Below are 27812 nucleotides of genomic sequence, written 5' to 3'. Positions count from 1 at the left end.
TCAGTTTAAAATCTCCACATTCAAATCTAACTTTTGTTCTCTTGCCAATTACTTTATCGCTGCCTGGGATCTGTGTTTGAAGAGGGGAAAATGGCACATTAGCACATAAATGAGCCATAGTCTTTTAAGGGCAGATGAGGGAAGCCCTGCCTGGACCACTGGGACTCCTGGGTTGAAGGGGGAGTATAGCTTCATTATTCACTTCCCTTCACTGGGCCTACTTGAGGACCTAAATCTACAATTGATGAAAAACCAGCTGAGACCAGACGAAGATGACACAAACTGGAAAGTATAAAGTACATATATTTTATCTAAACGTAAAACAAAATAATTAAAAGTGCACTCAGTAAATTTTTCCTCATTAAAAATGTTGTACTCCTAAAGAAATTTATTGTAATTTTGGAACATATGTATAAATGCCATGTTAGAATCTCATGATCAGCTAAATATTTCTCGTTTGATCTCAGTTACCACCCTGTTATTAGACACTTTCACTCATGGATTAAAATAAAAATGTCTTATTGTGAATAGTACATTTCTACAATGGGATCTACTGTATAAATGAAAACTATTGCATTTGAATGATGCTGCACCCACACCCATATGTGTCAGTGTAAGTCCGAGACGACATATTCAAAAAATGACTGTGTGCACCTTTAAGGTTCATTGATGGGACAAACACTAGCATAATTTAACAAAGATGTTCTTTGTATATGTTAACTTTATTCCTGGAAGTTATCCAAAGTCAACATTTGGTACATAGGCTTTGATGCATGTGAGAAAAGAATGAAATATTCAGTTTTAATTTAACGGGTGGGTAATTTAATTCCAATTACATTTTATTTGTACATCGCTTTGAATAAAAACATCTGCTTAAATGAACACATGTAAATGTAATTTAAAGGGGTCAAATGATAAGGACTCTTTCTCAGCATCTCACCCCACAACCTCTCAAGGCACAACAATCCTCAATATATACATACAGTATAAAAACACAGCAATACAAAATAATGGGTCAGCAGCTTAAACAATGCCATATATTTGAATTAAATGGCTTTTCATTTAAGTGTAAAACCTCAATTCTGTTTATGATATTATGACAATATGGTTTAGAGCAATAGACTGGGAGTCTATGAATGTCTTTACCATACTGCAAATAACTTAAAACAGTTCTATTCAGCCTCAAAATAAAATACTATTTATATCTCTGAGCATTTATGTCTGTATATGGGCTGGTCAAACTAAATCTCAATAAAAGAAGAGCAATACAGTTACATAGATGTGTCTGTGCATTATCTTTGTATATGATTTTGTAGATATTCAGCAGCACATCTGACCTACAGTTTCATTAGGAACAAGATTTACACAGTGACAGTTTTCCAGCCCCTACTACTGATAAAGCACACAAAAGACCAATAACTAATTTTCTATGATTATAAATATTGCAGCACACACCTGCAGAATGAAGATTATAAAAATATGTAATGAAGAACAAGAATGAAAGTATAAAAATTTGTATACACTTTGCTTATTAAAACAGTTATTTGTGGCTTTGTGGATTAAAGTACAGATTCACAACAAATATATAATAAGCAATTATAAGCATGAAAGGCATGGACAAAAATATTCATTCAAAATAAATTAAAACAAGTATTAGAGACAATGCTTGTATGCCAAAACAAAGCCAGAAATAACATACAGTATCATGTGCTGCATTGAAGCTGATGGATCCTGCACAGTATGACTGCTTCCAATGAAAATGATCAAGAATTACTTGCCTAAGGTTGACTATCCGTTTCTGTAGTTGGAGTGGGTTTGCCTATTTACAACATATTGGGAGCTGTCCAATAATTAACAGATTATTTAAAAATGATGTAAAGATACTGATGATATGGCTGACACTGTGCCCAATTGGGCAAGTAGGACTGAAGACATGTGGCCCTAATGGAAATGTGCTATCTGTGATGTAGTAAAGAGAATTGTTTTAATCTTTCATAACATTTTTCCACCGATGTGGTTTAGCCTTTTCTACAGTACTGTGCAAAAGTCTTAGGTGCATAAGATGTTTCACAAAAACATTTGTTTAAGATGGTTATTTATATCTGCTACTTTAGTGTGTCAATAGGAAATACACATTTTATACTCCCAAACATTACTTTTGCAAATAGAAATGATTAGAATGGAAGAACAGGGAGCCCTGCAACAGATGGCATGGCCCTCACAGAGCCCCCCACTGAACATCGGGTCAGTCTGGGATTACACGAAGATACTGAATTGAGAAAGCCTAAATAAATAAAAGAACTGTGGCGAATTCTCCAAGAAGCTTGAAACATCCTATCTGCCAACAACCAAGAAAAACTGTGTCCAGGTGTAAGTAGTAGAATTGGTGCTGTTTTGAAGGCAAAGTGTTCACACCAAATATTGATTTAGCTCTTTTTCTGTTTACTGGACTTTGTATGACATTAATTGATTAATGAAAACTATTTATGTCATTATTTTCAGAAATCCTCACTTTGAAAGTTTTTCACAATTGACTAAAACTTTTGCACAGTACTGTATATTCAATAGGTTTACACTTTGACCCTTTTTATATACAGAGGTATACAATACAGGGCAGAGCACTTCAAGCTAAAAAAAAAATACAAATATGGAAAATTGAATGATTTTCCTGTGTGAGAGGAACTGCCCTGTACACACAAAAACTGGACCCTCAGCTGTTGCCAGTCAGCAAACTCAAACCGTTTCTAAACCCTAAGTGCTAAAAAAAAATCACATTTATTGTCTCTTAGAAAGGAATTTTCTGACAAAAAAATAAAGTCTGGCCTGAGCAGGGCACACCTGAGATTATGAAGAGAATGATACCAGCAGGAAGACGATTAAGGGTCCGAAAAAGAAGAAAGAAACAATTGGAAAGAAAGAACGAGATTCTACAGCTGGGTTGGCCGCCTGCTATGTTTCTCCCCAGAAGGTGGCGCTGTCACTAGACTCCGAAGATAAACACAAGGATTCCTTCTCTTTCCAGCAGCTTGTGCAGCAGCAGCAGGCGGCGGAGGGGGTGGCGGCCTCAAAGATGTCATTAGTGGCTGCATTTCCTGCTGCTGCTGAGAGATAGTGCCTTCCTCCTCTTCCTCCTTCCCTGTAGGGAACTGGAACTGCCCTGAACTTGGGGCAGTTGCACTACTTCCTGGTCCTACACCACCACCACCACTTTTTCCTTTCACAGGGGTCCGCGGGGGTCCTCCCAGCCTCGAGAGGGCACTGATGCGCGGGTGCTGAGGCTCCGGAGGAGCAGGGGGAGAGGACAGGCTCTCTAGAGAGGAGATGCTCTGATACCAGGCCTGCTGCAGGTCTATAGGGATAATCTTAGTGGCCTCCACTGACACACAAGGTGGGAGGGAACCCATGCCGCTTTTCCATGGCAGGGTTTTCTCTCCACATGTGAGTGAGGGAGGGGCTGCAACTGGGCTCTGACACACATCCAGTGCAGCCGGCACTGATGGAACAGAAAGAAACAAAAAGCAAATATAGATTTGATGGGATGTTTTAGTTTTTGTGTTACCATAATTGCCCATGTTCATATCACACCTGATTTTGGTCTTTCCTTTGGTGTTTCTGGGGCCTTGCGAGCCACAAAAGTGATCCCCACATCCTCATCTTTATCTGGTTCAGAAGGATCAAGTTTCTCCTCCTCAGGGGCTAGAGGAACCAAAACTGGGTCTACACATTTAAAGAAACATTACACACAACGCACTGGAAATTTTAACAGGCAAAACCGCTGAATTAAATATGAAATGACTTGTTTGCCAACCTTTATCCTGCCAGCTGACATTTCGTCTGGGTTTTTCGTTGATGTCTTGTTCTTTAGCATCTGACCCTTTCCGCTGTAATAGGATTCAACATTTTTAAATTGTGGGTGTAAGGAAAAACAATGCAAATGGATAAAGATAAATAAATTCTATATGTTTAAAACATTTTAACTGAAACTTAAAGTTCTGCATGTCATTTTAATTGAAAAGAACTTTAATTGCTATGTTCTGCAAATTCTTCTGTCAACTTAGTTTTAAGATCGTTAAGGTCCAAGATATTTTCTTTCTTCTCCTGATTAAGAGATGGGATATGTATATTAAAGTAAAAGTAGACAGTTTCAGTAAGGACGAAGAGTTTCTATAACATTCTGTCTCACTCAATCATTCACTTGCATTCTCACAAACACCACTCCTGTTGTGCATCAAGCCATTGTTCTTGATACATATCAGAAACAAACTCTTTAACCTTGTCTCCACAGTGCCTTTGGGCAACACACACACACGCACATGCACACGCACACACACACACACACACATGCACACAGTTTGTTTAAGACTACCCAGGCCTCCCTCAGGTCCAGCTAACTGAGCTAAGGTGTCTGTTCCTTCAGTTTTCAGTTCTCGCCTTTTTCTGGCTGCGGTCCTTCTTGTGGCGCTTGTAGCGAGTGGATTTGAAGGACTCCAGGCGGTTACGCATATTCCTCTGAAACACCTCCCTGTCCTGTCTCTCTTGATCCCCCACTGTCATGAAGTGGCGACTGTAATGGGACTGGTACTACAGGAACAGAAAACGGGAGGAACCCTGGATTTAGTATCATGATTCATAGTTGTGAATACTTCAGCAGGATCAGTGTCTCATGTGAACAGAATGAAAATGAGAGGGTGTGTGTGGCTCATTCTGTACCCGTCTCCTGGGTTTGTAGAGGTTTCCTGCAAGTACATGATGTGTCTCTAACTCCTCCTCTATCTTGGCTCCTGGCACTGTATCAATCACCTGGAGGTCTAAACACACCCCACTGCCATTTTCCCTCCTGGGGATCACACACATAGACAAACATACATAAATATAGCTACAGGAACCAACATGCATGTGAACACTCATGTGCACTTACACAGCAGATATGCACAAAAACACTTTTGCACAAACGCACATTTAAATAAAGAAAATGCCATCTGAAATGCACACACACACACACACACACACACACACACACACAAGGACTCTCCATAGACATAATGATTTTTATACTGTATAAACTATAGATTCTATCCCCTAAACCTAACCCTAAACCTAACTCTCACAAAAAACGTTTCTGCATTTTTACATTTTCAATAAAACATCGTTTAGTATGTTTTATAAGTGATTTGAATTATGGGGACACTAGAAATGTCCTCATAAACCACATTATAGCATAAAACCTTTGTAATTACCAGTTTGTAACCTAAAAAAAAAATTCCTCATAAATCATCTTAAACCTGCCAACACACACATATTACTCACAGGTAGTTGGTAACATTTGTGACTTCTGGGAAAGATGTTCTGCTAGCCATTGAAGGAAGAGAGAGTCTAGCAGAGGTCAACACATTCCCACCCTGAAAGAGACAGGAACATATCCGACTGAGTAAGCAACAAATGCTGAACTTTATACTGGAAGTTTATAGTAAAAAATTGATTAAATATTCATCTGTTTCTCACCCACACTTATCATATCGCTTCTGAAGATATGGATTTAACCACCGGAGTCTTCTGGATTACTTTTTTGTTTGCTTTGTGCTTTTTGGAGCTTAACATTTTTGGTCACAATTCACTTGCATTGTATGGACCTACAGAGCTGAAATATTCTTCTAAAAATCTTTGTTTGTGTTCTGCAGAAGAAAGAACTTCATACACATCTGGGATGGCCTGGGGGTGAGTAAATGATGAGAGAATTTTCATTTTTGGGTGAACTATCCTTTTAAGGATCTCTCGCACCGCCCCTTGTTGCTGTGCTCTGTGAAGCAGGACTCATTCTAAATGTAAACCAGCTCTCCTGTCAAATACATTTACCTGGACGTTACTCTAAACACACAACTCTGGCATATGGCTAACTAATCACAGGCATAAGCATGATAGTTTTAACCACAGTCTGTCTCTGGACTCCAACCAAATGACCTGTCAGTGCATCAAACATAAAATTATAAGCAAAGAATGTCTGACAGACAAAAGTACATACACTTGATTTAAACCCTTGGGAAAGATACAGAAATGTTACTCATGTGAGGGAACAAAAATAAAAAAGACCCCCAAACTCCCAAAATAATAATGACCATGAACCTTGTGTTAGAACACATTTAAGTTAATATATTTTAGTTTTCTCCCTCCCCAAAATAAAGAGTAGTACTTGCAATGTGTCTCTTTCATTGGGTGGTCTGAAAGAGTGAGAAAGAATAAAGGTTTCTCTCTCATTCTTGTGTTAATATTAGCTTGATAACTCCTCACAGGAAGCTGAGCTCTATGAAATTCAAGGGCACAGGAAATGATCTCAATGGAAGAAAAAGTCCTGCAGGATAAACACTGGCATTGCTCGCACCAGGTGTAAAAAAACATTTCTGATCTAACACATTGGTTTTTTGCACTGTACGGACCTAAGAGCTGAAATATTCTTCTAAAAATCTTTGTTTGTGTTCTGCAGAAGAAAGAAAGTCATATGCATGAGGGTGAGTAAATGATGAGAGAATTTTCATTTTTGTACTTGCAGAAAATGATTCCTTTAAAGCTGAAGTGTGTAATTTCTCAAACACTCCACCCTATTCGCCATTGGTTGGACAAAAAGATAGTCCTGCCCGATAAATCAGGCCATTGGTTAAACCAATGTTGCTATGCCGGAATGATTGGGATGCACAAACCAACAGAGCAATGTTTTGAAAGCGCAACAGAGCCGCAGTGTTTACATTACATTTTGTAGTAATAAACCTACAAATGCCTTTCTTACAGATTTCTCTGCATGTTAAACTGGGATTGGAGAAAGTATTTTAACACTGAAAAACTGACACTTTTCAGCCTTAATCCCCAAAGTCTGAAGTAACGTCTGCCTCTGTGAGGAGTCGATAGGTTCATTTTAAAGCACACATCACTCTTCTGGGGCCCCTCTCTCTCTTTCCTCTTTCACTCTCTCTGTATGATGCCATCTCTGTAGATAAGTATGTTTGATGTTGCGGTTGACAGGTATCACATGCCTACAAAGGGCCAGTTTTGGCAGAGACACCCTGGCGTCGGGGAGCTAACAAAGGAAGGAATTATCCTCCCCTCTTCTCAAACAACTCTCTTCAGCCTGACAAAATCTCTGAGGGCTTTCTCTATGCACATTGAATAATCCACAGGTGTGAGGGAGCCTGAATGAGGAAACAGGCACTTTTATAGAATGGAAGCAGCTGAAAACAAATGCAGTTTTAAACTGTTTTATTCCCCAGCAGTGAAGTTTTCACCAAGTACTGACCTATTGAGTATGGGCACCATCTAGTGGTCAACATTTTCAGTGCGACAATAATGCATCAAGGAAAAAATAGAACAAAAAACTATGTACAGTGGTAATTCCATGGTACTTATACATATACCATGGCGCTAAATCATCACCGTTTTTATGTACCATGATATAATGCTTCTAAAAATACCATCGTACATGTCCAAAAAACATTGCCTTGGTCCAAAAACATGATAGTATTACGGTACTTCTTTTGTGTGTGACAGCGCAAGTATTATTTTAATATAATTATGAACTGTACACTCAAAACATAATCTCATTTCACCCTTAAGAAGCTGCTATCAGATATCTAGAAAAATAATGCTGATAAACTTTTGACCTTAATAAACAGCAGCATTAGACTTTTACCTGATCAATGACACTGATGGCATCTCTGATGTTGATTTTCTGATAGGCCTCCCACAGCTCACTCTTATGGTACACAGACTTTCTCAGCAACAACTTACTCAAGTAGTTCTTGTCAAACTGCTCCCACCTAAAGGATAAAAATAATTTACATAACTCTCTCTTGCATCTTTATTAGCTCCTGCATATTGTCTGAGTACATCTTTCATCATGAAAATGGGTGCAGTTATCATCTTTGCTAAGTGTCACTCACTTGTCCCTCCAATGATGGTAGCCATTCAGGCCGGCAATGTCCTCAACAGCTGTCAGAATGTGGTCAAAGGCCTGATGATAGAAGGAAAAAAATCACTGATTGTGAAAATGTAGCATTTTTTTGTAGGAAATTTTAAAACATTATCTAGATATCTTTGCACTGGAATGAAAAAAATAAAATAAATAAATAATAATTAAAAAAAATCTTCAGGCTGTTTTTGCAAAATGTTTGTTACTGAGACATCAATGATTAAGACTGTGGGAGAAATTCATTTATCATTCATTTATTGATTGTGTTTCTGACTACATTGCATTTACAATAATAATGTTTAGATGTTAAGTTGAATATTAATCCCTTAAGGTATTAGAATGACATTTTAGAATGAGAGCTGTTGACTATGATTCCGCTGATGTGTGTATGTGTGTGTGTGTGTGTGTGTGTGTGTTGGCCTTGACAAAGGAACTCAGAGCTGTTTCTGAGGCGCCAAGAGGCTACACGTAACAAAGACTTGCGGTACATTCACACACGTTATCAGAATCATAAAGGTCAATATGCCCTGTTTCCATCTAGGCGTGTTGTTTATTTAAAGGTGCAGTATGTAACAATTTTCATGTAATTTTCGCCTTTTTTTTTTTGCCAATGTGTGAACGGCTTGTAACGCAACTTAAAAAATGAGCCCTTCCCGGACTTCCTAGGTTGCCTATTAAAGCCTGTAGACTGATTTTCATGCGAAGCGAGCGGGTCGGTTTTGCCGGGAAAATCCAAAGGATGTGACGTTTATGCGTGCTCCGAGAGCCTTGCCTCAGTGCTTCTCTTCCGCTATTCAACAGCGACAACAAACTGCAACACTGGGTAATGTTATCTTAGAGAATCCAGAGTTAATCCTTAGAACCGCTAGATGTGCAAGAATCCTTGACTTGATGGTATACAGTAAATTGTGTTTGCATGACTATGTATGTGTGTGACTTCTTCGCTCAGTCCTCTTGCACTTGTGTATGACAACTTCATCCGGTACCGAATAAACTTTCTTCTCTTGGGAAAAGACAGAAAGACTTCTCTTGAGTCTTTCTTTATTGGATAATTTCCCCGACAAGACACACTGCACTCTTCATACTCCAGTATGACACAAATAGTGTGGTGTTAAAGCTGAAGTGTGTAATTTATAATCCACTAGTGTCACAAAACGGTATTGCAAAATTAATCACTGTTTTCACATTCTGGAAAACTCCCCCGTCTTCCTCCTCCGTTGTGCATTTTGTTAGTGTCACAGTGTTACACTTTTAGGTGCAAAAACCTACAAATAACTTACTTATAGTTGATTCTGCATATTAAGAGATGGGATATGAGAAATAATTTTTAAATCGAAAAAAAAATTGTCTTCATCGCCATTCTCTTTTTTGATGCTCATTTTCATTTCCAGATTTATTAAATTATTTAAAATACATTAAAAATGCAAGTTAAACAAAACAATTACTTGAATACACATCTTCTATGATGAACATGTTTTCAATTGAGTACATTTTATTTATTTATTTATTTATTTTTTTTAAATAAAATTAAGTATTATATTTTTAAAGTAAAAAATTTAATTCAGTGTAAAATACTTAAATGAAGATATGTTGGCATGACTAGTGCGGAATAATCTTTTCTTATTATTTCTTTAAAGAATACGCAGTGAAACAATCTTGTTTTAAAAGATGATTAATATTTGAAAAACTTTTGTCCACAAATCAAAGTCATGTGGTAAAACCACAAATATTGAAAATTTATATCTTAAAAAATTAGTTGAAATTATAATTTTTTTAATTAATGATCAAATACATTTTTTATTTTCAATGTAAGTTAAACTCAATTGACAGCGTTTGTAGCTAAATGCTGATCAGCACAAAAATTATTTTTGACATGTCCCTCCTTTTTTTTTTTACAAAAAGCAAAAATCAAGGTTACAGTGAGGCACTTACAATGGAAGTGAATGGGGCCAATTTGTAAACGTTAAAATGCTCATTGTTTCAAAATTATAGCCACAAGATGTAAACAATATGCATGTAAACATGATTTAAGTTTGCTAAAATTACTTATCTTTTCTGAGTAAAGTTTTGCAATTTTACAAATTCGTTGCCATGACGACATAATGCTGTAAACCCTAAAACAACTGTAAAAACGACAATTTAAATAACTTTACAGCACAAAAAATAAACAAGTTTTAACAGAAGAATTGATGTAAATGCTTTAAAAAAATGATAAGCTTCATATTTATGCCTTTAAACCCACCAGAATTTGGCCCCATTCACTTTCATTGTAAGTGCCTTACTTTAACCTCGATTTTTGCTTATTTTAAAGAAAAGGAGGTACAAGGCGAAATTATTTCTTGTGGTAATGGAAGCCTATGTGATAATTCTCGTAGAGGACTCATAGTAGCATTACATCATCCATTCATTCAGTTCTGGCATCTCATCCAATCATGATCTAGCCTACACCTTATAAGGTACTATAGCTGTCTCTCATTGTATGTTACACTGCGTTGCTTTCACCCACCACTACCAGTTTAGGTCCCGTCCTGCTGTAAGGGGTAAGATCCTCTCCCCTGCTCCGGCAGGATCTGATGTTTCGAGCGAGAATCCTGATGCTGGAGGGGCTTACGCTAATGGAAACTAATCTATCACTAACTCGAGTTATTCCCAACTATCGAGTTCTCTGAGAGAAATCAATATTATGCCACAAATACTGTTGATTAAGCTTAACTTGTACTGAATCAGGAATATGTATTCAAGGTGCAAGGGAATTATTTTAATACCTTTTACTTGATGGATACACATGACATTTTTGAAGTCATTATTTAAATTTTTAAATGTTTTGTAGAAAATGCTATAAATGTTTTACAAAAATCTGTGAAATTAACATTTATGTGAACTTGGAACATGTGTTTCTATCAAGGTTTTTAAAAGATTTCTAAAAAAATTTCACCTCGGACAACCTTATTTGTCAATGACTTATGACCCATAATCGCTTCTGTCTTTTTTCCAAAGTCTCTTGCATATAGTCTTATTTTTTTCTTTCCTTTGCTATATTCTTTCCTACTTCTCCCGTCAGCTCAGCTACAATGCATTCTATCTTTAGCTGAGGTTTTAGTGTGCTCAGCAGGCAGCTCTCAGTCCCAGAGTGTGCATGCAGGAGGCTGTAGGGCCATCAGAAAGAGGAGGATGTGTGACCTCTACCTGTGTGTGCACATCTATTTGCGGTAAAGCAATAAAAGAGCTCTGATGATTAATTCATTGGAGTAAGAGTCTAACGTCAGTCTGTTGGTCTCAATGCATCTGGTTCAGTCATCAGATCACAAGCACTGCACAGACAGCAAGGTCAACATCATCACTCACACATTTCACCACAGGCAGTCAAGGATGGAGAGAGACAGGTGATAAGAAACAGAGACAAAAAGGAGAGAAATAGGCAGAATTTAAAAGGAGATATGGGAAGCAAGAAATGGGATATTGACTCACACGCTCATGGATCTCTTCGTTTATGGTGGGTTTTCTGTTTGTGCTGCGTGGCACTTTCAACCACTTCACTAAAGGCTTGATGGTTAAACCCTGGGAAGAAGGATTAGGGAAATGTCAACTAAACAGAGAGAGGGAAGCCTCTGAAGCTTTTGAGTAAATATCACTGATCACATTTCTAATATCAGCACCAAGTAAAAGCTTAGTGCCTGAAGCAAGGCTGAAAGCTGAGAGCTGGTGCAGGTTAACTAAACTCTTTATCTAACCCATGATGTCCACCGTGGCTTCTGCCGAGCACCCATTCACAGGAAGTAAAGCAACATAGAGTACTTTCCTTTTCATTACATTTTTACTTAAAGAGCTTTCCAAATCAACAGGCAATTACACTTTTTGAAATGTGTTAAAGATTTTTAAGCTATTCAATAAAGCAATTAGCTTTACCATGGCCAAGGGGTGTTTTAGGCACAATATGAAGCCCTGTTACCTATTGAAAAATCTATTTAACAAGTACTGTAGGTTATTGCTGAGTTGAGTAAATTATTTCTTTCATAACAGAGCAACAGCGTTATGATAAAAGACAACAATGTTCAAGAAACAGTTCAATTTATTATTAAAAGAATAGTTCACACCAAAATAAAAATTCTGTCAACATTTACTCATCCTCATGCCATCCCAAACTCGTATGACTTTCTTCTGTGCTGCTTTCTTCTTCCTTTATGCCTTTTTTGGAGCTTTGAAGTTTTAGACCCCATTGACTTACATTGTTTGAATAAAAATCACCTCAAATATTCTTCAAAATATCTTCATTTGTCTTCCGCTCAAGAAAAAGAAGGACAACATGAAGGTGAGTAAATGATAAGAGAATTTTCCTTTTTAGGTGAACTATCCCTTTAGCAATTATAAGGATGAACAATTATTCCACCAAGTAATATGCGGCCATAGTTGTGTGCTTATAATCATTTTACAATGACTTTGAATGCATATAATCCAATCAGAACTGTTTATTGAACATTGTCGGATTTATTCGATTAAAACGTTTAGAAACAACAGCAAATAAAATACAGTTTATCAACAGGTACCCGTTACAGAAAAAACAACAACAATGCATATCTGTCTAACAAGCATCCATGTTTGTGTGATCTGTGGACAGATGAGCTCATTCCCAAGTCTTGGCAGTATATCCTTATGAATTCAGCAGTCAGATACTCTGTTGCATACTGGATATACAGATATGACAATGCACATGCATAGACACACACAGATTCTCCTGAGATGAATAATAGATTAGATTTGACTGGCCAGATGGCTACATACAGACAACCATTTGTACCATGTACGCATCATAATTAAAATCTCTGTTTCAGAACAATTTGGCTGCACAGCAGTGGGAAAATGTCTATTACCTGCATTCACCTACACACCCACCCATGTAATAATAATAATAATCACAGCCTGATGAAAGATGGAATAATAAACACTTTTAGCAACATGTAATGGTATGGTACAGAGGATGGAAAACATGCAACAAATGAGCCAGTGAGAACATAAGAGATGGTAAATTGTAAAAAGAGTTACCTGAAACATGACAGTGAAGAAAACCACAACTATAGTTGTTGCCACAAAGTAGTCTTTTGCCTTCACCTGTTCTTTGTCTAAAAGTACCACCAGTGCAAAAGCCACAGCACCTCGCAGGCCACCGTATGACATCACCACTTGATCAATCTTGTCCAGGGGAACCAGTCTGAACCAGTTTAGAAACCACGTCTGACCTACAACACCTGCAAATGAGAGGTTGGGCAAATAGGTATGCTAAGGTTAGGGTTGAGGTCCTTAGAATTTGCTTAAAGTATAACACAAGAAGCCTAGACGGAAGGTTAATTAAGCATCTCAGCCCATTCTAGGTTAAAGTCTGACCTTTACAAATGACAAATGAAAAGTGATGAAAGTACATGGCACATTTTTAGAATTCAAGGATTAAGAAAATCATTTAATAAAGGCTTAAAGCGTCTTCACTCACACTAAAACTTGAAAATTAATTGTGAAGCACTTTGAGAGTGACAAGATGTGAGTCAAGTATTTCAAGTACTGTACGACTACTCTGCAGTATTCTGGCATTGATTAGACTTGACTTGGAATAGAACAGAACAGAATAAAATAGAACAGACTTGAATAGAACAGAACAGAATAGAATAGATTAGAATAGAATGGGAATACAGAACTCTCTCTCTCTCACACCTATGGCCCTGAAGATTAAGATAAATATGAGTGTGCTGACAATAAGGCCAGTGTCCCAGGCCCATTTGGATTTGTCCACAGCTGAGATGCCCAGAAAGATGAAGATGATTGTCTCCGCGATGCTGGCCAAGGTTTTCATGGTGTACTTCACAGTGGTCCGGGACTTCTGGGATATATTGGCCTCCACATACTTGTTGCATCCAATGCCACAGAAAGTCATCCTGTCAGTTATATACTAGATATTAGTTGATATATTGTAAATAAATAAAAAATCCTAAATCTAATCATTCAGTTTAGAGAATAGACAGGATTTTATTGTCGAAGTTAATTGTTTCTGACTGTTGTATGCGAGAATAATGTCTACATTTAGAAAGATATGAGATATCCCCATATATTTATTCACATACACTGCCATTCAAAAGTTTGGGGTCACTTGACTGAAATGTTTCTCATGATCTTAAAAATCTTTTGATCTGAAGGCGTATGCTTAAATGTTTGAAATTAGTTTTGTAGACAAAAATATAATTGTGCCACCATATTAATTTATTTCATTATAAAACTAAAATTTAATAAAATAAAAGTTTTTGAAATGGATGACTTGGACCGAATAATAAAGAAAAGCAGCCAATAAGTGCCCAACATAGACGGGAACTCCTTCAATACTGTTTAAAAAGCATCCCATGGTGATACCTCAAGAAGTTGGTTGAGAAAATGTCAAGAGTACATTTCTACAAATTCTAGGCAAAGTGTGACTACTTTGAAGATGCTAAAATAGAACACAGTTTTGATTTATTTTGGATTTTGTTTAGTCACAACATAATTCCCATAGTTCCATTTATGTTATTCCATAGTTTTGATGACTTTACTATTAGTCTTAAATGGGAAAAATAATTATAATAATAATAAAGAATGAGTAAGTGACCCTAAACTTTTGACCGGTAGTGTGCATGTTGCAGGTCTTTAGATAGCATATATGCCTGTTAATGATCTGCTCATTGTGCTATGCTAGATGAGTCATTCAGCATTACGCACTGAGCAGGCTAGGAACAATACAGAGTGCAGCACTGTATGTGTATCATCCAGTCTCACATGACATTTGCCCACTATCTTTGTATCCTCCTGTGGCTTCCCTCTAATTCAATACACTTTGTGCACTGTAAGTGTAATGATGAGCCATTAGGGGGCGCTGCAGACACTGTGTTACTATATGCTTATAAAATCAGCGGACAAGCATGCATTTTACTTTAAATCATATGTGTGGGAAATTATCTCTGTATTTCTTGTACTACTCATTTGTGTCCTTGAGGCATCTTGAATCAGAGAATGACTCTGCATTATATAAAAAACCTTCAATTTTGTGCTGAGCAACTATAAAATGTATTAATAACTTAATTCCTCTGCTCATAATCTCATTATGTGATTTATGACCGCCACAGAAACTACTAAGATTTACAAGGTAATGGGGTCAGTACACAGGGCATGGTTTAAAAACAATCTGAAAAACTGCACTTTCAGCATCTTCAAATTGACCTGGAAAATTAAACCATAAAAAACATTATGTCATAAATTGCAAACCACTACACACAATCCACTGTACCTCATTGTCATGTGAATAGACATAGCACCACAGAAACACATATCACTTCTCATTCATTGTATCATTTATCACTGATCTTGCTGCTTTCATTCTCACTTATATTTGTATATTTCTCTCTGTAGTACACTTAAGGCATGAATCAATCCCTCTTTCATCTTTACTTATGTCATTTGAACTTCTCTCCATTTTAGCTGGCAGCCATCACAATGTTTGTCACAGGGATACACACACACACAAACACACACACACACACACACACACACACACACACACACACACACGTTGGTGCAGCTATCATTATGAGGACTCTCCATAGACATAATGATTTTTATACTGTACAAACTATATATTCTAACCCCTAAACCTAACCCTCACAGAAACATTTTGGCATTTTTACATAATAATAACAAATAAAAAAAAAACATTGTTTATTTTGTTTTTAAAGCTGTTCGAATTACAGGGGCACTAGGGGCGTCCTCATAAACCACATTTATAGCATGTGTTTAACCTAAAGAAATTTCCCCATAAACCACAAAAATCAGCTCACATACACATACACAAACAAACACACACAATCACAAACACACACACAAGCACACACATTCACACACATACACACACACACACACATACACAAACACACACAAACACACACACACACACACTAACACACAATCAAGTTTACTTCGCTGTCAAATGAGGACATGTCATTGACTTCCATTGTTTTTATGTAAAGGTAGTTACAGTTTCTATAGGCTGAAAATATTTTTGTTTAATTTTCAAAAACAAACAATATTATTTGGTTTATTTAAAAATCGTTTTTCAAAGGTGGGTTTCCCTGTACATTACCCAAAAGAAGCTTTTGTCAGATTTAGTAAGGAGAGATATGTATACCTACCCACCATGGTGAGCCGAAAGCAATCAGTTGTATCTTGTATTATTTGCCTTCTAAAGTCACTGCAGTGTTTGTGTGTTAATATGCATGTCGTGTACGACTATGTAGAGACTCAAATTCAAATAATCAAATTATTATGAGTATGCAGGCAGTGGTGATACTCACGAAAGAATAGAGGAAAGAGAGAAGAGTTCTGCTGTTAGGTAGGCCAGGTAAACCAACAGGAAGACAAAAAGCGGCTCTATGATGCGCACCTTCTTCGTAAAACGAGTGACAAAGGCCAGAATAACGGCAAAGATGAGACCAACCAAAGTTCCTCCAATACTGACAATGAGGAAGGAGGCTGTAATAATTGCATATAAGATTTATATAAGATCATTTATGAAAAGAAGATTATTGTCATTTTTTTTCTGTGACAATAAAACACAGGGGTTTACACAGGGTATGAAGGTAGATAGAACTGACAAACTTTGTTCTCACCAATTCCTTTAAAATAATCTGCAGTATGAACATTCCCTGGTCCCACCTCCACAAAGGATATATATACTTTATATAAGACCTGTTGAGACAGAGATTGCAAAATCAGAAATTAATCCCTCCAATACTATTGTCCAGTCCACGTTCTCAACAAATTGGAAATCTAAAAGAATCTTTAAGTAATAGCCTAAAATGTAAAATTCTGTCATAATTTACTCACCCTCACATCATTCCAAACCCGTATGACTTTCTTTCTTATGCGGAACACAAAAGGAGATGCTTTAAGGAATGTCACAGTGTGTCTTTTCAATGCAATGGCATTGTATAGTGGGCCCTACTGTAAGAGCGATCGCGAAGCGATAATGGGCTGGGTCAAGTGCAGATGAATTCTCAGGTTATTGTTCCAAACATGGAGTTTGGACATGAACTTTATTACCACCTGCTGGGGGAATCACCAAGCTGCAAATGCAGGAACTGAGTTTAGACTTTACGCTGAGAACAGAGGTGATTCTGAAATGTCTTCCAGCAATGACCTATTTCTCAGGAAAACAGCAAATTGTGCTTACACCCACAGTTTGTGAGCATACATCCACAGATAGCACAAACACTCCCACTTACGGCCACATGTGCTTTGTGCTGGCAAGAAACATGCCCTTAGAAGTAGCACTCGCACAAAAATTAGATAAGGCGTTGCACCTAGAGTGTTGCGCTGCGCCTAGCGTGTACAAAACGCTAGGTGCAACGCCTTATCTAATTTTTGTGAGAGTGCTACTTCTAAGGGCATTTTTCAAAAAAAGAGCCCAGTGCCTCACTTTAAAGCTTAAAAAAGGACCCAAAAGTTTCAGGAAAGTAGTCCATGCAGCATATGCATCATATTCCAAGTCTTTTGAAGGCATCTTATATATTTTGGTGAGGGAAAAACCCCCTGAAAATTACTAATATTTCAGCAAAATTCTTGAGTGCTATGCAAGAAGCTTGTTTATAGTGACACGCTTGTTAGCGATTTAAACAACTTAAGTTCTCGCATGAATACACATCCACTGTGCACAAGCTTCTCTCATGCACTCATGAATTGAAGTCCTTTTTTCCTATCAATCTCCACTTTCATTTCCACATTCTTTTTTTGTTTTTGGCAATTCACATTCTTCGTGCATATCGCCACCTACTGGTCAGGGAGGAGAATATGGAATATCTGATATGGATTAAACCACTGGAGTTGTATGGATTACGTTTATGCTGTCTTTATGTGCCTTTTAAAGCTTCAAAAAATAGGTACCCATTCACTTGCATTTTGAGGACCTAGAAAGCTGAGATCTTCTAAAAATCTTTGTTTGTGTTCAGCAGAAGAAAGAAAGTCCTACACATCTGGGATGCATGAGAGTGAGTAAATGATAAGAGAATTTTCATTTTTGTGTGAACTATCTCATTAAATTTCTTGGAACAGACTAGGAATATGATGCACGAGCCTCATGGACTACTTTTTAAGCTTTAAAGAGAGGCACTATCCACTGCAACTGGATTGGAAAGACAGGCTGTGATGCTAATTAAAAAGAAAAAACTCATTGAAAATTCGGAACGACATAAGGGTGAGTAAAATACATAATTGTCATTAATATACAAACATAAAAATATCACTATGCCTTTGAATGGCACAAGTACTGTCGTCAAAATAAGCTAACAATGATATTGAAAGCTAATGGGACAAGGAGTTGGAGAGACTGAAAGCTATTCCAGAGTGCACTTGAAAATGTTCCCCTTAACTGTAATTGAAGACTCTCGAGAAGATATCCATAATATTACACAGATCAGGTGAGTTAATATGAAGCTCAGCAGACAGAGACAAGATGTGCAGTTTTAAGAAGAGCACTGTACATCTCAGAGCTCCAGATTGTCATGAATAATGCACCTGTCTACTGGCCCCATTAAAACCACAGGTATATCTACAGAGGCTGAGCACTTAGATTGAGCTCTGCATTTTACTCAAGCCTGCTCACTCTGAAAGATGAATTCATCCTCCACACGGAGGCTCTGTGTTATCCTGTAGCTCCATTTGCTTTGATCATGGGGACAAAAAGAAGAGGCCAACTCTTTAAAACTCTGTTTAACTCATGAACCATCCCACTTGTCTCGTTAATATCTGTCAGACAAGCGGTCAAGATCGATTAGCTTGATTGCAAAGTCAAAGAAGATTTTTCAGTAACAGCTTCTGGACATTAAAACTGAATTAAGTGCATGATGGTTTAAGCGGTTTGCAACTTTTTTCTAGACACTGAAGTAACAGCTCATAATTACAGCATTGATCAGTGTCAAGACCACATTTACTGGTGTGTATATATGGTAGGCAATCACAGTCTCACCATGAATAGCTTGTCCTCATGTACAGACTGTTCTCTCAGTAATACACAGACAAACATTATAAAGTGGTGCCATTTCTACACTGAAGCCTGGTGGGAACCTGCTCAAGAGTTCAAAATCCCTAAAATGTGACTCTGGTAACTTTACAATTAATCTTATGTGTAAAAAGGAGACTTACGATAAAAGTCTGTTTTGTAAGAGTATGAACAAGTTGGGAGAAATTTAGCAGTTGGACTACGTACTGTAGATTATGTGTTGACATGCAACTATGTAAATACACTTTTTTGAACATTTTAATTATAAGAAGATTACATATTTTTTGTAACACATTACAAGAGTTTAAATTCTGTGTGAAGGAAGTGGACAGGCCTGAGAGAACCCTTGATCTCAGTCCAATCTGGTAATTCATGGCATCTGATCATGGCACCTGTCGTGTCGATGCGTTTCTGCAGAGGATTCAAGACCTTTGAAGTATAAAAGCTTGGCACTGCTGTTCCTCATATAAACTGTGAACACAAGCATAAGCTTGCAGACACGGAGGAATGAGATTCTGCATGGATGGACATCCTTCCATGTTGCCAATGTGGTGACACAGATTAAGGTGAAGTAGGTGGGGAGTGGAAAGTGTTTAGGGATGAAACGCTGGTCACTGGGCGTAATCTTCCACACATGGATCAAACCTCTAATGTGATCTAATTCGAGCACATTATTTTTAAAAGAAGAGACAGCTACAAACTAAAGAGACAAATTGTGATTTCTATGGTCTCTTCAGAAACAATGTTTTTCTACTGGTTTGTCACAACCCAAAAATGGGTTGTAGGGTCGCTGAGAGTGTGGAAAAAACAATGCTAATTGCAAATAATAAAATGCAACTAAATATTAAATTGTGTATAGTTAGTAATAAATAAGAGCAAAATAAGCAGGCTTATTCCCTCTTAAAAGGGAGAAGAAAATAATTCTAATAATTTTTCTGTTGATGACATGAAAGGCTGTGCGTCCAATAAAACTTTAAGGTATTTTGATGCAAATTCATTTGTCACAAAGTAAAAGCTAACCAATTAGACAGATGCCAACATAGAAAGGTTGCATGACATGCCCTCGTCCTTAAAAATCACGAACCAAACTAATCAAAGTAAATGAAAATATGACCCAGACTACTAAATATGGGTTTGCTTGCAAAGTATGAACATGGTTTGTACAGACCACCGTGTTTTGTACCATCAATTACTGTCTGCTGAGAGCAATAAAATCCATCAAAATTCAATTTTGAACGCTAAACAATTTTGCTACTGTGGGTCACCATTGAAGTCCAGTGAAAAGTCCTACAGCAAAACCAGTTGAGAACCGCTGTTCTTGGACACCATACCAGTCCACATCCAAAAAAACTTGATCTTTTGCTGATTTGACAGCAAGACAAATCTGATTTCACAAACAAAACACAGTACAAATATCTAACACTAAATCTGTTTAGCTCTAACTAGTAACTATGTCTACACGGTAATTATATTAAAATGATATGGAATAAAGGGAAATGATTTGGATAATTCAGTAGCAATGCCTTAACCAAAGCAATTTACTATCAATTTGCCAAGCCAGAGCAAGTAATTGAATGTTGGACATGTCTTATAACAAAATCATGTAGGCATTACAACAGAGTTTTCAGGAATACGGTAACCATAACAACAGAGATGTGTAGAATGAGAGAGAGATTATTGAACAGAGAGAACAAGAAGGATGGAAAGATTTTCTTCATCTCCCTTTGAGCTTTTTAAATCACTACCTCTCAGATGTCCACCAGAAAATAATTATAGTAAGTAGGTAAACATGTCAAAAACTTCTAATATCATTTAGGCCAGGACAGAGACTGACTATCCATGGGCACATCCCTCTCAAATCTAAGGATAATTTTCGACTAATACATAAAGGTTTTGAATTTTGTTACATCCTTGCATTAACTTCATAATAAAAGTTACTTATGATCACATATATTTTTGTGTGTATGGAAATGTGCTTCCCTGTGTTCTGTTAGGGCCTCTGTATTTGTCTGCTCATTCTAATACATACACAATACACCTTCCTTTCCAGCCTGATCTCATAAAATTTACATGAACATGACAACAGTTTTGTAATTCAAAATGTACGTGCTGTATAACACGTTTGGCTGCAGGTTTCCAGTGAAATGTCCATCTTGGGGCGCCAAAAGCGAGTAAAATGGTGTCGTATTCAGACAAATTTTAAGGTGAATTTTAGATGGATGTTTTTAAAACATACTTTTGCCTGAACCTAACCATTAGTGTTTTAAAATATAAATGAGACGTTAAAAAAAGACATCCTTACCTTATCAAAGCCTAAACCTAACCATTAGCGTTTTAAAATGCAGAAGCAAAATGACAAATCACATTTACTGAAGCAACCACCTCATTTCGTGCTGCTTCTATGACTCTGTAACGTCACGAGTCAGCTTGAGTTCTTGGCTGGATTTGAACCGCATTCCTCCGATTCTAAGTTCAACACCCTATCAGTGAGGTAACGCCCAAGCTTATCAAGTTGAGTAAGCGTATAAATGTAGGTGTGTCTGTAATACAAGCATTAAAATGTATAATTTTTCAAAAGATGCATTAGAGCAAAAGTGTGTCGATATCACAACATAGCAGGATCTAAGTAATAGAGATAAAAATAAGTATATATAAAGTCATAATCAGCCATTAAAGTCATAATTTGAGTGAAAGAGTGAATAAAACACAGTTGTAATGCTTCTAGTGTTCATTTCACCTGGAAACTGCAGGGAATTGTACCTGGAGACACATAACAAGTTGTGCAAAAATGTATATAGAGTCACGTTTTCACAATGAGACCAGGTTGTTCCTTTCACTCTATCCCCTTTTCGCATTTCCTCTCTCACAGCAATGAGCATTACGCTCTGCTGTAAGCGTGTTATTCATGTAGTCCATACTTGGTTAATACTGTTAGTTGTTACATGGTAAAAACATACTAAAATACTTATACAGGGTTATTGATCAATGCAAATGAGATTCACACAAAGGAAGATGATCAAAAATGTCATGACTCACCACAGTGACAGCATCATTGAGCAGTGACTCGCCAAAGACAATGATAAAGAGTGTCTCGTTCACATGGACTTCTTCAAAGACTGCGAGCACTGCAACAGGATCCACAGCCGAGATCAGAGCTCCAAACAACAAAAACTCCATCAAACCGGCCTCTACTTTTTCATCTGCGCGCACACACACACACAAAAAGAGGCAGTCAATAGTTACAACTACTTTATTCAGACTTATACATTCATTATCACGCAGCTCTGGTGGTATGGCCAAAGGTTTTAGGTTGAAAGCCCACAAGTGGCAATTCATGAGCTATAACCATTTCGCCCTCAAGCAAGGCACTGTACCTTTAGATGAAAATGACAGTGCTTTGGATGAAAGTGACAGCTAAATGACTACTTACTAGCTTTCTTGGTTCTACAACAATCTTAGGCAAGGCAAAGCAAGGTAAAAATCATATAACAGATAGTTCCAGCTGACTCTGAAATATGGATTGAAAACTGGATGAGCCACATTCAAAGCAGTTGTAAAACAGCCAATATACTCAAACTTGTGACCACACATCAATTTAATTATATATTAATGTGCCAAGTCTTCGTATATCAACAAAAGTACCTACAGGTTAATATTACTTGACAGAAAAATTGTTTATTGAGAAGAAATGCTTACTGGTTTATTTAAGCACTGTCAAATTGTTTCCAATATTTGGAACTGACATTCCATAATAACTCACCTATGACCCCTGCCAATTTAAAGCCGTAGAGACAGAATCCAGTGCAGAAGGCATTCCACAATGTGCCTACCACAGCATACATCAAAATAGCTCCCAAGTTGTCAAAGAAGAGCCGTGCTGGCATGAAATACCCAGCATCGCCCACTATAGTTGGCAGGAGAAAGAGGAAAAAGAGCCATGGCTCCAGTTGGTAGGGCTGCTTCTTGCTGGCGATGAGGACCACTGCACCAAGAACCAGACCCAACAGAATCAGCATACAGCTCTCTGGGACCACCGTGGTGAAATGCTGAGAGAAATGGAACACTAAGAATTGCAGAGCAAGGAAAAGAGAGAACAAAAGAAATTAGGTTAACATGGCATAATTTGGGATTACGTTGTCATTCACTGTCATAAATAAAAGAGTAGTAAATGTGCTTTTATGTAATGTCAACATACACTCAGTGACCACTTTATTAGTAACACATTTACACCTACTTATTTATGCGATTATCTAATCTATTATCTGAGATTTCTGTTCTTGGCTGACAGAACCCGACGTGGTCTTCTACTGTTGTATCCGCCTCAAGGTTCGACATGTGTGCATTCTGAGTTACTATTCTACTCACTACAATTGTACAGAGGTGTTATCTGAGTTACAGTAGCCTTTCTGTTAGCTCAAATTAGTCTGACCATTCTCTGTTGACCTCTCTCATCAACAAGGTGTCTCTGTCTACAGAATTGCCGCTCACTGGATGTTTTTAGTTTTGGCACCATTCTGTATAACTCTAGAGACTGTTGTGTGTGAAAATCCCAGGAGATCAGCAGTTACAAAAATACTTAAATCGCCCATCTGGCACCAACACTCATTCCATGGTTGAAATCACTGAGATCACATTTTTCCCCATTCTGATGGTTGATGTGAACATTAAAACGATTAAAAAGATTCTACATTTTTGTTTTATAATAAACAAGTTGGCAGGAATCCTTCAACTATAAAAAGTTAGATGCTAGATTTACGCTGCTAAATAAAGGGGAAATGAATCATTATAGTCTGTGAAAAGGGTCCATGATCATTTTTTATTTCAAAACATTAAAAAAAGAATTCTCAAACATTTATTTTTAAAAATGTCCACTGCAATAAAAGGTAGTAGTAGACAGCCGATTAGTGCATCACCACTTTAATCATCCATTTACATTTACGTAAAAAAACATGTAAATGTAAAGACATATAAAGAGGACAGTAATATAGAATTATGAGTTAGGGTTAAAGGTACGTTAAAGGGTCAAAGGTAAGTTACCCAAGGTGGTTTGGATGTAACACCACTCTTTAGGCTAAATGGTTAAAATGGCTTTTAAAGATCTCTCCACTGAGGTGGATGTCATGCATCAAGGGTTAAAAAATGTGTCATAAAATTATATTTACTTGTTAGAACTAAGATGCACACATGCCAAAGACCCCATTTTATAAATATCGTAACACCCAGCATAAAAGAATAAACTACAAACACCATGCATATGTAGCAAAAAACATCATGGCCCACCAGCTTCATTTAAAGACTTATAAATTGTTGGAGTTGTAATTCCATACCAAGGTTTTCGATTAAATGTTACACAACACCACTCTGACAATGACACAATCACTCACAATGACATGGAAATGTGACAGTGAGCTGACACAAAAACCCAAATCTCACACAGCAGCATGAGGCAAAGATATCAACATGCAACAAATGGCCAAGCACAGAACAAGCTGAAAGCATGTCAACATTACAAATAAAATGCAAGGTCTTGCTGTAGTTCCGCAGGGCAGCTACAAAACTTAATCATCATATTTCCACTTGGAAATGTAGAATGACCTGTTTCCATTCACAAGTCAGAATAAGCAATTTGTAATCAGAACAGGAACAAGCACACTGCAATACCTAATGCTCAGGTAAAGGATCCTGGTTCTACTGTACCTTATCATCACAAATCAGGAGTCCACTGAATGGATCAAGACACTGAATCATGAGGACTTTGCTTCATTGACATCATTTGAACATGATTGCAAACACATGAAAGTAGTTTTTGTATGGTTGTCATTTTAATAAAAGGTGATTTGATAGACTTTAAGAAGTTTAAATGGAGCAATTTTCTAGAGAAAATTATGTTAAGAAGGCTCATGATTGAGGTATGCATTTACACAAGAAATATAATGTTTGTCATAATGTGATGTGTAAAAGCACATTAAAGAATAACCACAGACTCTAATGGCACTAATTATTCATGTTTCCATGGTCAGAATGATTTTGTGGAGGAGGAAAAACAGAGTGCACACCTCTGCCGAGACACATAAGAATCAGTGCTTCCCATGAATCATTCACACAAGGAGAGATAAACACAGATGTACACCCAAAAAAGCATACTGAGACATCTGCACAAACACATTTGCACATACACACAAACATAAAAACAAATTCAAATGCATATGCCCAGACACACTGAGAACCCTGCCGATTCATTTCATTCATTAATGCCTACTAACACGTGTGGCCCATTATAGCCTCTCGGATTTACAATAGAAAAGACCTTCAAATGTATGAATTCAAAATAAATGCCTGATATTGCCAACTCATTTCTACCCTTGTCCACAGTTGCCTACTCTTATCAGAGGATCTCATTCTTTTAGGTTGCAACTTGACATATGCTTCTAAAAATCAATCATAGATAATTGCAACCATAATGAGAGAATAATAAACCTTATTAATCTGACATGCTTCATTTTCAGTGACAGAGAACTTTTGCACAGCTAATTAGGAATATAAAGTGAGGTGCCATTATATTCTGATTAGCTTTATTAACATTAGGGCCCTATTTTAAGAGCACTATGCCTTAAACGCAGCACTATGCGATACGTCTTGCAAAGTCAGTGGGCATGGCCATGAAGCTTATCATGCAATTTTATGATATTTCTGTGCAAACATTCGCATATGTCTAGGTGCAAGTGGGTTTGCGAAATTGGCTGGGCCAATGAGTTTTTTCTCTGGTTATTGCCCCATCTGTTTCCTGTTTTATACTATGTATTCCATTCCTCCGTACCACGATATATGTGTTCTCTATCGGCCTGTCTCACCTGCGATCTTGACGGTGTTACGGGACACTTAATGCTTTGCTTCTATACCATTGATTGTATTGGATAGGCTATTTGTTATATGTTTCTCTGTTTAATGTTTTATATTTAATTTCTTTACAGCGTCCTTGAGTTTTGGAAAGGCGCTGTACAAAATAAACATATTATTATAATTATTAATCATATTGATCTACAGACACACAAATCATAGCTCGTATTAAAAGTACTTTTTTTACTCTAAATCTCCACTTTCACTTTCACATGTGAAAGTGAAAGTTAAAGTGGAGATTTAGAGTAAAAAAAGGACTTAAATATTGTTTTGTTTCTCCCCCACACCTAAAAGAAATCAATTGCAGGTAAAAAAAAAATAAATAAATAAATAAATTTAAAAAAAAGACAGTAGCAGAATATTTCCATGAGTCTCCTGACCAAACACGACTCTTTGAAACCGTTCACTTATCTCCTGTGCTGCGAAAACTTTTATTATTGTGGCATATGTCTCTGAGGAAATGTATGAGCTTTATTGCTATGGCAACCATTAGCGTCCGTCAGTTAATGACTTTAATGGCAACGCAGGTGGCTTGCGCTTTTAACGCACTGTTGTACTGATGGTGCACTTCAATAAAACACACTACACACAAATTCACGTCTGCAACACACTCAACTTTCAATACTTGCCAGTAATTTAAATCCATATGCAGGTTTAATTTAAACGGTACTATATCACGAGAAAGCGCGAAAATGTATGTTACATAATCGCATTTATTACTGAACTTACGTATTTTCGCCACACTGGCAACCAAAAGCCAGATGGCTATAATGTACGGTGTCTGCACGTAGCTCCATTCCCACTGCACTATCTTGTAACCGCTTCCGTGCTGGTGAGAGGACTCTCCGTCCTCTGTGCTCGTGCTGGCCGGCTCCTCCGCAGACCGGGCGAGCGCAATCCCGGGACGCCCGTACTCCTCGGGAGCATAACGGGAGCCGGCGAGGGATGTAACCGGAGGTGCGGCGCTGACCACCGATGCTCCTGTCACGTAAAGGTCAGTCGATGCACTGGCCACCGTTATCCACAGGAGCAAACTCACGCAGAGCATCATTTCGGTGTGTTCAACGGTCTGTCAGCTTCATTTCTTTTATACACTCCTGTTGCACCGGCAAGCCCCGTCACCGGTTTACAACATCAACACACTCCACTTGCCGGTAACTCGCGAAGGTGCGTATGTGAACACGTGATTCCACCGTGCGCACGGGGACCGAGGGCTCTTATTAAAGCGCCATGTTCACTCACCATTCTCATCAAAACTGCGGCTCTCGAGCATCTTTAGGAGCCTGTTTTTATGTTGTAAGAAAAAAAGTCCATAAAGGGCAAATAAGTTGTAAACTGTGCATGGGAGGATAACCAATCAACACGCCGATTTAGTACTTTACTATAAATACAGTATATCACTCAAAGAGATAAATGGATCGCTCAAAGTATAAACTTACTGTAAAAATCTGTCATTGAGAACTCATTTCAATTTAAAGTAACAGTTCACCCAAAAATGATAATTATCTCACCATTTACTCACCCTTATGCCATCAAACTTGTATGACTTTCTTTTGTGGAATACAAAGATAGTTTGCTGGAGATAGCATGTGTTTATCCATACAGTGCAAGTGAAGGGTGACCAAATTTTCAAGCTCCAAAAAGGACATAAAGGCAGCATAAAAGTAATCCATACGACTCCAGTGGTTTAATCCATGTCTTCAGAAGCAATCCAATTGGTTCTGGGTGAGAACAGACCATGATGTAACTTCTTTTTCACTATAAATGTTGCCATTGCAGTCACAAGGCACCATCTTAATTTCAAGTTTGATTCCACTCGACGCATGCGCAGGACGCTAGGAAGTGTAATCGGGCTTGAAATTGTGATCGCCAAGGAGACTGCTGTTGTCAGAATAGTGCAAA

At 37.5% G+C, this 27812-nt stretch overlaps 1 protein-coding gene across 1 annotated transcript; it reads right to left on the bottom strand.

Moving 5' to 3' along the window:
* Window positions 1–799: 799 nt before the first annotated feature.
* On the bottom strand, window positions 800–26983 carry LOC127435632 (sodium/hydrogen exchanger 5-like). The gene is made up of 16 exons (XM_051689282.1): window positions 26640–26983; window positions 22774–23076; window positions 22050–22213; window positions 16627–16705; window positions 16312–16489; window positions 13655–13875; window positions 12995–13197; window positions 11423–11512; window positions 7926–7996; window positions 7676–7802; window positions 5308–5399; window positions 4711–4837; window positions 4432–4581; window positions 3809–3881; window positions 3586–3717; window positions 800–3493 (listed from the first exon to the last, which is right to left on the bottom strand). Exons 1-16 carry the CDS (start codon window positions 26959–26961, stop codon window positions 2928–2930), a joined length of 2898 nt encoding a protein of 965 aa, XP_051545242.1. The 5' UTR covers window positions 26962–26983; the 3' UTR covers window positions 800–2927.
* Between the last annotated feature and the right edge of the window lie 829 nt (window positions 26984–27812).

The sequence above is a fragment of the Myxocyprinus asiaticus genome, chromosome 1, assembly GCF_019703515.2.
Source record: "Myxocyprinus asiaticus isolate MX2 ecotype Aquarium Trade chromosome 1, UBuf_Myxa_2, whole genome shotgun sequence".
NCBI lineage: Eukaryota > Metazoa > Chordata > Actinopteri > Cypriniformes > Catostomidae > Myxocyprinus > Myxocyprinus asiaticus.
Note: the sequence above shows the minus strand (reverse complement) of the source record. Positions and strands in the feature narration are given on the sequence as shown.